Raw genomic sequence first — 13,259 nt, forward strand, 5'->3', positions numbered from 1 at the left:
GCGTTAACCCGCCACCAACGCAGGTACGGCACTGCCACAATGTCGTCGGATACGTGTGGAGTGGAACTGCGACCTGCTGGACGACCGCGCGCACGACGGCGGCCCCCGCGAGCAACCCGCGCGCCCGCGAGGCGCACGCGACCACGCGTAGCAAGAAGGGCGCGAGCTCGTTACATGTGCACGCGTGAGTACCTGCACCAGTCTACGCTGCGCCGCGCGCCAGCCAGAGAACACGCCCGACAGCATCGGGCGGGGACCTCGGGACGTGCGCTGCGGCCGCCCGACGGCGCTGCCTTAGATTACCTCGCGCAAGCCCTGCCGCCGCCAGCGGACGGAGCTGATGAGCTCTAAAACAGCGGGGCCCACCTGACCACGTCGTTGCTCCAAGCGAGCAATGAGGCGCTGCCGCCAAACCGTTAGTGGGTCGAGCCGAGGCAATAAAGGGCGCCACCGCCACGTTTGTTGGCGCTGCAAGCGAGGGCAATGGATCGGCGGCTCCACGCCAGGATAGCCATCGCAGAGGCATGTGAGGTGTGGGTGTTGCCTAACCGCACTGTCGGCTTTTTGAAGCTAGCTAGCAGGGCAGGGAGACACCCACGGCACTTGCATGTAGAAGGCGTTTGTGGTGTACCCTTGGTCTGCAGGATGCCCCTGAGTGTCGGCACGGAGACTCGGTCCTCGCGAGACACGAATAGGAGAAAAGTGACTAAGCCTGTTTTTAATCGTACTTGATTGGAGCAGGCATTATTCACGAGTGCAAACACACGAACCAGCAGTTGAGCCTTGGCATCAGTCTGGACATGGTAGATTTTGGTTCAAAAATCGCATTCCAGAAATCAGCAGACAGTGAGCAGCAGCTCTGCATCGCAGTGGAGCAGGTTAAATACACACACAGCTATGCTGCTGCCACTTAACAAAAGACGCCTAAAATTTGTAATTACGATGACATTTGTTTGTGTGCAAGATGTTAGAACCAAATAATTATGGTTGACACCGATGCATGCTGATGTCCCAATGACGTCACAATTTTTTTTTACTTCTTGTAGATCGAAAGCAAATAAAATCACTCTTCTAATCTATGACGCTGGTCTTTAGCTGGATATCTTATTACAAACCACCTCAAATGGGGATACGGTACATGGGCGGGAAACAAAGCAACTGTGCGAGTTACATCCATGTAAAAGTTAACTAGGCACTAGAGTTCCAACGAAATACATACTTCAAGACAGGCAGACTACTGGGTGTGTTGCCCTCTTGCCCATTGTTATCGCATTGGCGACTGTCACGCCAAGTTAAGCACACATGCATCAATGTCCACTATACTTCACAAGGTGCAGTTTCAACTTATCTAACACCCAGATGGACACAGGCCGCCTCAAAATACCAGACCAGCTTTCAGTAATAATCTGTCTCTTTCTCACTGCCCATCCCTGCGTTACAAGTTTTAGCTACGCAAAGTATCTATAGGAAGTTCCTTACCTCTAGCGTCACTGATGACTTACAGCCCTTTGCCGTTCCTCGGCATTTATTTCTTTGCAGTTTCACCAGCGACAATCTTAGGTGGGGTGACCATTGGCCTGACCTAGAAACAATAGAATAAATCAGCATACATCAAAAAATGTTGGCGCTGACGTGCTATGCAGTGACTGTCAATCACTGCCCCAGTCAATGCTTACTTAAATTATCCGTCTTACTTAGGCTATAGCCTGATAAAAGTCCATTAGTGCTATACTATCGCTTCATGACAGTTTAGCGAAGTATATATGTGCGTGCCACAATTCCCATTTTTCGAGTGCTGGCTCTTGCGATCACAATAGTTGCAACTCAAAATACTATTTCTAACATGCTGCACCGGCCTCTCCCAACTCTATCATGCAGAAGCAAGATTACTTCGATCAGTATAAGTAATTTGACCCGAAGCATGCCTGATGCAATATGAGCAGCTTGTGCTGGCATTCGGCCTGCCACGCACACAAGCATCGACACGATATACGCTCGTGAAAAACGCCTCCGCGTTCATGTAGATGTAATCACACTTATATGAGGGCTGCAGCGAATGACTTCAGGGAAGCGCCGCCAGGCCGACTTGATCGGCGCGCGCTGCTACGCGTCTGCTATGCTGCGGCATTAACACGGCAGGACAGCAACGAGCCACGGACTAATTTAGTTGCGTATATCATATAATATATATATATATATATATATAGAGTTAGTTAATAATTTATATAGTTAGTTGTTCCATGGCCAAGCGCGACAACCACGGGCTGGAGCCTCGACACAGAAACCCGGAACCCGAGGCAACTCCGCGGCGAGATCAAAGCAAGCGCAGCCAACGACGTTAGCGGAGGAGCGATTCCCTGGGGCATTAATAATGGGCAACTGATGGCGACATTTCGGCGAGCGGAGGCCCCCCTTTTGGATGAGCGAGGTCCGCGTTAGCGGCGGTGTACCCCCTCAAGGGACGAGGCGTGGCCCGTTTGTCTCCCAGCAAAGACCGATTCCAGCATATGATGAGTGAGAAGACATCTCATTTCATCACTCCAGTAAAATATCACCCCCTCTCTATTCCTTACTTAATTTGATTTCATTCTTTAATTCAAAAACAACACATTATATGATAATAAGGTAACCATGCAACACGCCATTGTATGTGCCTGTCGTGCGTTGGCGTCTGGTAACCGTGCGTCCGCACGGCGCCGTGTGTGTGCGAGTGTTGTTTATGTGCTGATGTGTGTTGTGTGTGTGTGGACTGTGTGTGTGTGTGGTGTGTGTGGCTGTGAAAGTGTGTGTGTGTTGTGTGTGTGTGTGTGTGTGCGCGCGGTCCACGCCACGCGCGCTGAGGGCCACACCGCCAAAAGACGACGCAGAGATCGTGTGTGTGTGTGTGCTGGTGAGTGTGTACGGTACGTGCGTGTTGGCGAGATGTGGGGTGTGTGGGTGTGCTGTGCCACATCCTGTGTGTGGCGTTGGCGGTGACGTGACTGTGCGTGTGTGCCTGGTGTGTGTGTGTGTGTGTGTGTGTGTGTGTGTGGTGTGTGCGTGCGTGCGCATGACATAACAGAGGAAAGTAACACATTGGCACATTTCGACGCATCTGCTCCACAGATATAAATGTAGAGCACAGTGATCACCCCAATTTAAATATACTATATATAAACGGCCAACACATTTGTCGTCAACAGTGATGTTTGACTTGCAATTGCAGCGCACGGCAATTGATGAAACCGTGCCGGGTCTAACGCCCACCATCCACCGTATAATGGCTTCTTTACGCAACAACCCCGCGGGTACGACGAATACAGCGACGAAAATGTACACGCATGCGCCGTATTGTGAAAATTCGGAATTATTGGAGACTACTATGAACGGAACGAATACGAGTTCGGCATTTATCTATTATAAGACTACTTGCGTTATAATACATGTCGTGTTTATGCGTATCGGTGCGCGGCGTGTAGGATCTTTCATCGATTGAGACACAATTAAAGACACGAGCTGGCTAATTAGGTTCTCACTGACTCGCTATGAGGTTACTCAAGAGGAAGTTCCCACAATGCAAAATGTTAGATTGAGGAAGTACAGATATATATGCTAAAGCCCGAATGTAACGCCGGGACTTTATAACGACCGAATTATATACTCTTATATACCTCACGGAGTATTACAATACACGCGTCGCAAAGAGCAAGCGCCTGCTCTTTCTATTCCAAACATTACGCGCGCACAAGCTTTTAGACAGTCGCAGCGAGAAGTAATTATTTATCGTGGGAATCTCGATTTACTACGGCAGAAGAATAAAATTTCGCGTTCCTTGGTTTCAAACACCAACAAACACACACGCCGCACGCACCGCACGCCACGCACGCACGCACAGCACGGACACACATCACAACACACACCACACGTGAGAGCGGTGTAATTGCGATAACGACGAGATTGCTGCTCCTATTTACTTCTTTGCGCTAAGCTAACTACCACTATATGCAACAAGTGTGAGTGTCAGTAGTCAGACACGCGAGGTTAAAACTATGCGCGGGTCCTTGGTACGCTGGCACTAAGAAATCCCGGCTGCAACCAATTACACAAGATCGAGGAACCAAGATTATTATCTCGCACATATGGTTACATTATAAAGAATTTTGCTGCTAAAAGCCGACGGCGATTCGCACAAAATTTATTATCCCATTCTCCTACATGCACCTGTGTAAACAGGTAGAGACCGCTAACAGCTAGACACGTAAAATGTCATAGGAAATGGGATTGGAAGTTGGAGTTAGAATTTTCCAATTTTATTGCACACCGGCTCGCTCACAGCGTGAGAAAATACCGTGCGTGTGGTATTAAAATGTGTGCAATAAAGGGTATTATTGTTTGAAATACATGCGTGTCATAGATTGACACGCAGCGTCTATGTGTATTGTAGATGCGTAAATCTGCTATGTGCCGCTTGCTGTTACAGTTATTATAAAGAAATCTAGCTGAAGAAATTTAGATGCTATCGTCCACAGCTAAGAATTATGAGAGAGATGACGGTATGACGTAGCTCGTGTTAACTAGATCGCCACTTACATGCATACCTATAGTTTCACCCTATAAGCGCTGTATATGCCTATAGTTATACCTATATAGAGGTGAAGTTGGACCGTCTCTGTGATCACACTGTGGTGTGGCCTTAGTTATAGCTAGTCGTGCGCTTAGTAATATAAAGGATTGGGCGGGAATTTTACAGGCGCTAGATCGGACGCATCACCATACAGCGTCTCGTCGGGACGCCAGATAGAATTAGGCTGTGACAGATACCCCCTATGTGGAATTCACAGAGAACATGCTCGTACGAGTTTGTAGTAGCTGGGTCTTGCCCCGTTACTCTAACCCGGTCCAGCCAGCCGCACACGCCTCTGCTTGACAATTCTTAAGACCGCCTCGTATTTATTTATCAACAACATGGCAGCGAGCGAAGAGCCGACTAGAAGAGCATTCCGGATGGGGAGGCGGGAGGCATGGAGTTCTCCCTGGCAAGGAACGTCGACTCTAAACACAAGCTAGGTGCTGATCCATCAGCAGCAGGCCTGCCAGCAATGTCCCCCACTCCCACACACACGCACGCACGCCACGCAACGCACGCACGCACAACGAACAAAACACACACACACACACACACACACACACACACACACACACATGCATCAGTACTCAATGATAGTACTTGCCCATACACACACACACATGCCACCCACACACCGCGCGGCATACACGCTCAACGCCACGCAGCGCGACGCACGCACGCACGCACGGCACGCCGCACCGCACGCACGACACGCAACGAACACACACACACACACCACACAAACATCACACAACACGAAGTGCAGCGTTTTTTCCACGATTAGGGACTTTTTGCCGGAGGCGGAGAAGGGGCATTCTCGACTAAACGGCCCTCTGATAGAAACGTCAATTTGTTGTGCCATAGATATATATAAATGAGGGGGTTCGACTGTTAGTTTTAATGTGATGGGGGCGTCGTGTGCAAGTAAATGAGCTGCAAACTGCATGGAACCTTACAAGGAACCCAACTGTTAAATTGTTAATGCTGTTCCTTGCGTCCATTATCTGATGGCTGATTATCATGACCACGGCGACCCTGACGATCGAAATGCATGCTGCTGCCTACTGCCGGCTGCTGCTGTCTAGAGTGCAATTGTCCTAGCAGCAGCAACTCTTACATGTGACTCTCGCCAACACACGAGGAGCGAGCAATTGGCATGAAGTCAGTTGAAACTACAACTGCGAACAGTAAACAGTATTGGTTACCGGTAGGACACACGTGACTGCACAAATTAAACGCGGGGGGAGAAAGTGGATCAATTTCGGCAGGAAAAACAATTTTCGCGGCTCTGTATACAGTTGTTGCATTTTCGTGAAGTGCGCTGCTTTTTACACGCTCACGGCCACCGATTTTTTTCCACAAGAAGTTATTGTCATAGCCGTAATAAGCCAACAAGAGGCTTACACGGCCAAAGTTTATTGCAACTGCCTTGAATCGAGTTGGAAACCGAAGCCTCGCTGCTTTCGGAAAAGATCTCCAATACAAGGTCCATGACCACGCGTGTGGCACAGCGCTTGCGCTAGGCAATGTCCAATAGGTTGAGTGGGGCAAATAATTTGTGAAAAAGGGACACCTATGGCCCTATGCGGTTGCCACTTCGCCGCCAGCTAAGTCCGACGCTGAATCCAAAACTCCCCACTCCCGCTTCCGACCTTCTAAATGAATACGCTTGTATAGCATCGTCGGTAAACGTTGGCAAAGCGAACTACGATTCACTATCATGAGATGAGAGTGGTCGCCACCAAACTGCACTATAAGGCTTGTTAAGTGGACTAACTCAGATTAACGAGACGCGTCGCTATATCCAGGCCCCTGCGGTCCATAAGCTAATGCCATCTGCGTTGCTACTGTCGTCGGGCATAAACTGTTGATTGCAGGAAACGCGATGGACTATATGCTGACCAAATTCAGAATATAACAGCCGGCAGCGTTGCCACATGCATATGAGGACTACACATATGCCCTCGCGCGACGATCGCAACGCAACGCACTGACGCACGCAAGCAACTGAACTACACGTAAGCGAAACACACATGCACGCCGGCGACGCCACACGCACGCTCACGCCACGCACGCAGGCGCACGCCGCGCGACGCACACACACAACAACAGCATACACACACACACACACACACACACACAACACACAACACACCACACACACACACGACCACAGACACACACAACACACACACACACACACACACACCTTCGCACGACGACGCTCACGTCTCCAGATAATCTGTGGTGGGTTGGCTCCGCAATTGACTGCGACGCCTGCTTAGCTAGGGCTGTACAGACGACGCGAACCAGTAGACGCACAGAACGTACGCGAGCGAGTGGACCCTACGTTGCACCTACGCCCTCGAGCTACTTAGAGCCACCAACTCGGTCAATTTTTTTGTTACTTTTTCCCGTGTCTTGCCTCAGTTGTTCTTAATTCGTGCTGACCTTACGGCGTATATGACGACTATTATGTGCTGTGCCGCAGAAAATTACCAACCCCGAGTCGCCCATCTAAACGATTCTAAACCTCCCAAGCATGACAATGTACCATCGTTGATACGCTATATATATCCCCAAATTATATCACGAGAACGACGATGCTAAAATCATTGCTACTCACTTCGAATTGACTTTGGAAATCGCTAAAGTGCACTGATGCGCCATCAAAAACAGCTAATTTCTACCATACTAGATAGAAAATCACTTCGTGTCATAGATAAATCACACTAACCTTATGAACAAAACTAAACTTCTAGTTCCTCCATTTACTGCGGCGTTTAGCTTTAAAACCACAAAAAGAGGAGATGAAAACATAGCTTCTGGTGCTTAACGCGAACTTGTTTGCAAAACAATTAGTCGAGCCGTTGAGTGACCGTGAGATTTTATCTTCGCGTCATACCCGGTAACAGCTGTGCGCGTTATTGCGGGGCAACAGCGAAATGTCAACAAATCGGAGAATTTGAACAACATTAGTCGGCCAGTAATTGGAGGTGACTGATATTTTCAAAATGCATTTTATAACGACAACGCGCAGTTGGAAATGGGAGGAATAACAGAGTTTATTTGTCCAAGGTACGTGATGATTATGAGCATGACACGAAGTAATTTGCTAGTCTAGTACCATGGAGAAATTAGCGTTTGGAATGCGCAAAGTGCGGCTGACGCTACGCCGAGAGGTGTTTAAACATCCTCATCACATAATTGTCATGTAATATAGTTTAAACAACGCTAATTCTAATGCACGTAACCGCAAGCTTCGTTCTAATAACTTAGTACTTAATGACGAGTCTATATAAATATATATATAAATAAATAAATAAATAAATAAATAAATAAATAAATAAATATAAATATATATATATATATATATATACGGGATACATTACTATTACTAGCAAAAAGTAGCCGACGATCCTGAAACAATATACCGCGATATGTGATGACACAAATCATTAAAACTTACGACTACAAAAATGCCATCAGCCACTTCACTGAAACTAATTGACACTTAAATAGGTTAAAGTTAAACAGTTTTACACATGTTGGGGACGAGTAGGACTCGACATAAACACCACATCGCGCAGACGACAGACTGCATCGCAGACGCTTGCAAACGATGCGAGGTTAACACATAGGTGTCACACGCAACATGCCCACATACGGAGTCGACCGTTTTACGACGCTACCGGTGGACGACAGTCCGTAACTATATAGTGCGACATCTACGTCATCGCAACCAATCCGTACAGCAAAAATCACACAATGATTGGCACAATATACGTAACTAGCTACACACTCATCACCGACGTTAGCGCTACGTTTAGTTGGTTATTCCACCATGTTTCACGCCCCCGGTCGGCGTTACGACCTAGTATTCAGGATGTTAGCATGCTACGTCCGAGGTAGGAAGGTTTCGAAAGCAAGTCTGTGTTAGTAGTAGCTCAGAACATATTTAGAGACGAAACCACCGACAGCGCGGCCAGTACCACAGCCATGTTAGATGTCCACGCGTCAAGACACGACAAAGGACACGCAGACGGACACCGACACCGACAGGACGGGGACACCGCGTCGCCAGGGACGGCGGGATCAGCATCCGGTCACCATGACGACCGCCAAAGCGCCATCCGCACGTGCGACGATTGGTTAGTGTTAGCGTCATCACCAGGGGGACAGCAACAGCATCCGTGCTCCATGCACTCTCAGCCGGCGTCTCACCGTTTGGCTCGCTTCGTCGTCCTCTCGCCCGAAGCCGTTCGTCGCAGCATCGCTCCTCTCCGCATCCCGGCTCTTCTTCGTCGCCACGGCGACCGCGGCCTTAGCAACCGCGTTCTTGCCGAAGCTTGGCATCGGTGGTGCCGCGTGCTCGACCCGCGTTCTGGCGGGGAAAACAAGTCGAGACGTGAGACGGCGCACGAACCTTCGCAGCATAATCGTCGACGACGCCTGGCGGCGGCGCGACCAGCGGACACGCGAGCCGGCTTCACAGAGCACCGACAAGCCCCGAGCTTAGCCCGCCAGGGCGCAACGGCCGCCGCGCGCACGATTACCGGTGCGACGACCTCAAAAACATCCACAGACTCCGTCTGGAAGAGGGTAGAGCAGGAGGAGGAGAGGAGAGGAGGAGGGCGGAGGAGGAGGAGGATGAGGAGGAGAAGGGAAAGAAGGCTGATGGGAAGATAAAGAGGAGGAGAAGGAAAAGATAAAGAGGAGGAGGAGAAGATAGAAAGAAGGAGGAAAGCTAGACCGGATGAGGAGGGGAAGATAAGGAGGAAGAGGGGGAGGAGGAGGAGAATGAGGAGGAAGAGAGAGAAGGGTCCACAGATGCCGCTTGCAGATTAGACGACGCGCCGCTACGCGACTACTGCAGACTCCTCCGTCTATAACAACTGAAGCCAAGATAAGCCGACGCTGAAAGCGAATCCCTTATACGGCTCGACTTGTTAGCGCTGTAAATCGCCTACACATCCGAACAACGTAGCCACCACGCTGAAGCCATCATCCAGCGGCAGCGCGAGAACAACGGCGACCGCTCACAAACACACGCAAGCACGTATACGCACGAACACAGACACAGCTGATGGGGAGAGGCCGCGGTAACGTGCGTGCGTCGCCGACACTGGCACGTACACCTGCTTCCACTGCCGCCGACACTAATGAAAAACGATGATTTACGATGGCGAGCCTCGCCGGGTGATCGCCACCCACACGTATAGGCGCACGCAGGTACAACGCAGGTACACCGCAGGCGAACGCTGTCAGCCTCCGCACCTGTACGGTGACGCAACGACGCCGGAATGTAAACAGCGGGGGCGACCGCTACTGGGTTAGGCAGGGTGTGTGAGGCTCTGTGAGACAGACAGCCGTGAATATCTATGTCGACGACGTGTGCTAGCTAGGGGGACTGTGAGGTAGACTGGTAGAGGAGCCACGTACACATGTATGTAAGGGGGCGACTTGTACTAGCTAGGCGTGCTGTGAGGTAGAGGTGCCACGCATACATGTGTACTAGCAAGTGACTAGAGAGTGTACATGAGGCGACTGACTGGACGACGATCCCCGTCAGCATGGAAGGCGCATGCGCGCGCGCGCGCGTGTGTGTGTGTGTGTGTGTGTGTGTGTGTGTGTGTGTGTGTGTGTGTGTGTGTGTGTGTGCACGGGAGACGGATGCGGGAGGCTGCTGATGATGGATGGCGACGCGGTGGGCCGTCTGGCAGGCGCGCACAGGTACGAGCATCGGCCGTGATTAATGCCGGCCAGTTAATGAGCCGTCACAGTACTGTACAGAGGCAGCAGCCGAACTACGGGATAGAACTACGGCAGATAAACAAAGATCGGGAACTACGGCAGATGAACAACTACCTGGAACTACGGCGGATGAACAACGATCGGGAACTACGGCAGATGAACAACTACCTGGAACTACGGCGGATGAACAACGATCGGGAACTACGGCAGATGAACAACGACTTGGAACTATGGCAGACAAACTATGCCCGGGAACTATACGGCAGAAGAACTATGCCCGGGAACTATACGGCCAATGAACAACAATCGGGAACCATGGCAGACGAACTACGGATTGGAACTACGGCAGCTGAACAACGATCGGGAACTACGGCAGATAAAGAATGACCTGGAACTACAGCAGATGAACTACGACCTGGAACTACGGCAGATGAACAACGATCGGGAACTACGGCAGACGAACTACGACCTGGAACCATCGCATACGTACTAATACTATAAACGCGCGACACCTACTCTCCCCCCACCCTTCCTCCCACAGTCTCCCAAACCATTCACAGCCAACGACGAAGTGGTAATAAATCAAGCTAGATTCCCGCGCAGTACCTACGTACGCCGTAGCCACAGGCACTTGGAACGTCTCAATAAAAAGAGGTAAATAACACCAAGAATAATAGAGAACTCTATTAGTATTATTCTTGTTGTTCGTGCACAGTGGCGTGCGTGTGTATTGCAGAGGAGCATTTGAACGGCATTTACAGGAAGTTATCGGCAATAATAGGCGAAATAGCGTAGAGAAACATTAATTCGTGTTTATTTACCTCTATTTTTATTGAGCCGTTCCAAGTGTCTGTGGCCGTAGCTACGCGGGTGTTTTCGCCTTGCGTCGGCGCATGCGCCTATACCCGCCTCGTCCTCGTTCACATACACACCGCTGGCGAACAAGCGCCCCACCCGGGGGGGGGGGGCGCTGCCAAGTCTAGCCTTACAGTATTAGTCCCCGGCAGACGACGCATCCGTGTTCTGGCGCCGAGACAATCGATGAGCTAACAGGACCTAATAGCGCGAAGAAACACTGAGCTGTACACACACACACGTACACGCATGCGCACGCACGCACGCACACGCACACACACACACGCACGCACGCACGCACGCACGCACGCAAACACACAGGCGAGCGCACGCGACTCGAATTGAACTTCATAGGGCGAGAAATCAAGTCGGCAATGCAAAACTCAACGGCAATCGAATCGGCAATAGACGTGGCATCTCAGTCGACTAATCGATTGAAGCGACTAAAGCCGGCGCCTAGAAGAAGGAGGCAGAGACAAAGCGGGTGTGGGAATAGAGAGAAGAAAAGCAAGAGAGAGAGAGAGAGAGAGAAAGTGTGTGTGCGTGTGAGAGAGCTGGATAGATGGATACAGATAGAAAAAGATAAAGAGAGAGAGAGAGAAAAGAAGAAAGAGAGAGAGGGGGGGAGAGAGAGAGCGCGCGCGCGCGTATCGAGACCAAGATATATCTCGCACACTATGGCTTACATTATAAAGAATTTTGCGTGCTAAGCACGACGGCGATCGCACAAATTTATTATCCCATTCTCCTACATGCTACCTGTGTAAAACAGGTAGAGAAATAGACACGTAAAATGTCATAGGAAATGGGCTTGGATTGGAGTTAGAATTTTCCAATTTATTGCACACGGCTTGCTCACACGTGAGAAAATACGTGCGTGTGTATTAAATGTGTGCAATAAAGAGTATATTGTTTGAAATACATGCGTGTCATAGTTACACGCACGTCTATGTGTATTGTAGATGCGTAAATCGCTATGTGCGCTTGTTGTTACAGTTATATAACACATCTAGCTGAAGCTATTTAGATGTTCGTCCACAGCTAAGATTATGAGAGCATGTATGCGTAGCTCGTGTTACTAGACGCCACTCTACTTGCATACCTATAGTTTCACCCTATAGCGTGTATAGCTATAGTTATACCTATAGAGTGAATTAAGTGACCGTCGCTGTGATCACACGTGTGTGGCTAGCTATAGCTAGTCGTGCGCTAGTAATAATAAAAGGATTGGGCAGGAATTTTACAGGCGCTAGATCGGACGCAACTCACCATCCAGCGTCTCGTCGGTACGCCAGCTAGTGTGACAGATACCCCCTATGGTGGAATTCACAGAGAAACATCGTCGAGTTTGCTAGTAGCTGGGTTTGCCCCCGTACTCTAACCGGTCCAGCCAGCCGCACACGCCTCGCTGCCAATTTAAGACCGCCTCGTATTTATTATCAACAACTTGGCAGGAGGAAGAGCCGACTAGAAGAGCATTCCGGGATGGGGAGGGGAGGCATGGGAGTTCCCTGGCAGGAACGTCGACTCTAAACACAAGCTATGCTGATCCCCATCAGCAGCAGGCCTGCAGCAATTCCCCCCTCCCACACACACGCACGTACGCACGCACGCACACGAACAAACACACACACACACACACACACACATGCATAGTACTCATGATAGTACTGCATACACACACACACACACATGCACACACACGCGCGCGCATACACGCACGCACGCACGCACGCACGCACGCACGCACGCACGCACGCACGCTCTCTCTCCCTCTCTCTCTCTCTCTCTCTGTCTTCCTGTCTCAGTCTCTCTCTTCTTCTCGCGGCGCGCGCTCTCTCGTCCCCTCTGCTCGGTCTCCCGGCGGCGGGCGAGACTGGCGGCAGTCATCTCTCACCCTCCCTCCCCTCCCTGGCAAGGGACGGCCTCTCGTGCTCTGCCTCTCTCTTCTAATAAAGATTATTAGGAAAGAGAGCACTTTCTCTCTCTCTGCGTCTTTTATCTTTTTCTAATCTGTAATCCCGATCTATCCAGCTCGTACTCA

At 50.2% G+C, this 13,259-nt stretch overlaps 1 protein-coding gene across 1 annotated transcript in view; it reads right to left on the bottom strand.

Moving 5' to 3' along the window:
• LOC106811991 overlaps positions 1-13,259 on the bottom strand; it is a 56,032-nt gene that overhangs the window by 38,444 nt on the left and 4,329 nt on the right. Inside the window, exon 2 of the mRNA XM_014815734.1 lies at positions 8,831-8,990. Within this exon, the coding sequence (XP_014671220.1) occupies positions 8,831-8,990 (160 nt within the window). The remainder of the gene's footprint in view (positions 1-8,830; positions 8,991-13,259) is intronic.

Source organism: Priapulus caudatus, unplaced genomic scaffold (assembly GCF_000485595.1).
Source record: "Priapulus caudatus unplaced genomic scaffold, Priapulus_caudatus-5.0.1 Scaffold598, whole genome shotgun sequence".
Classification (NCBI taxonomy): Eukaryota; Metazoa; Priapulida; class Priapulimorpha; order Priapulimorphida; family Priapulidae; genus Priapulus; species Priapulus caudatus.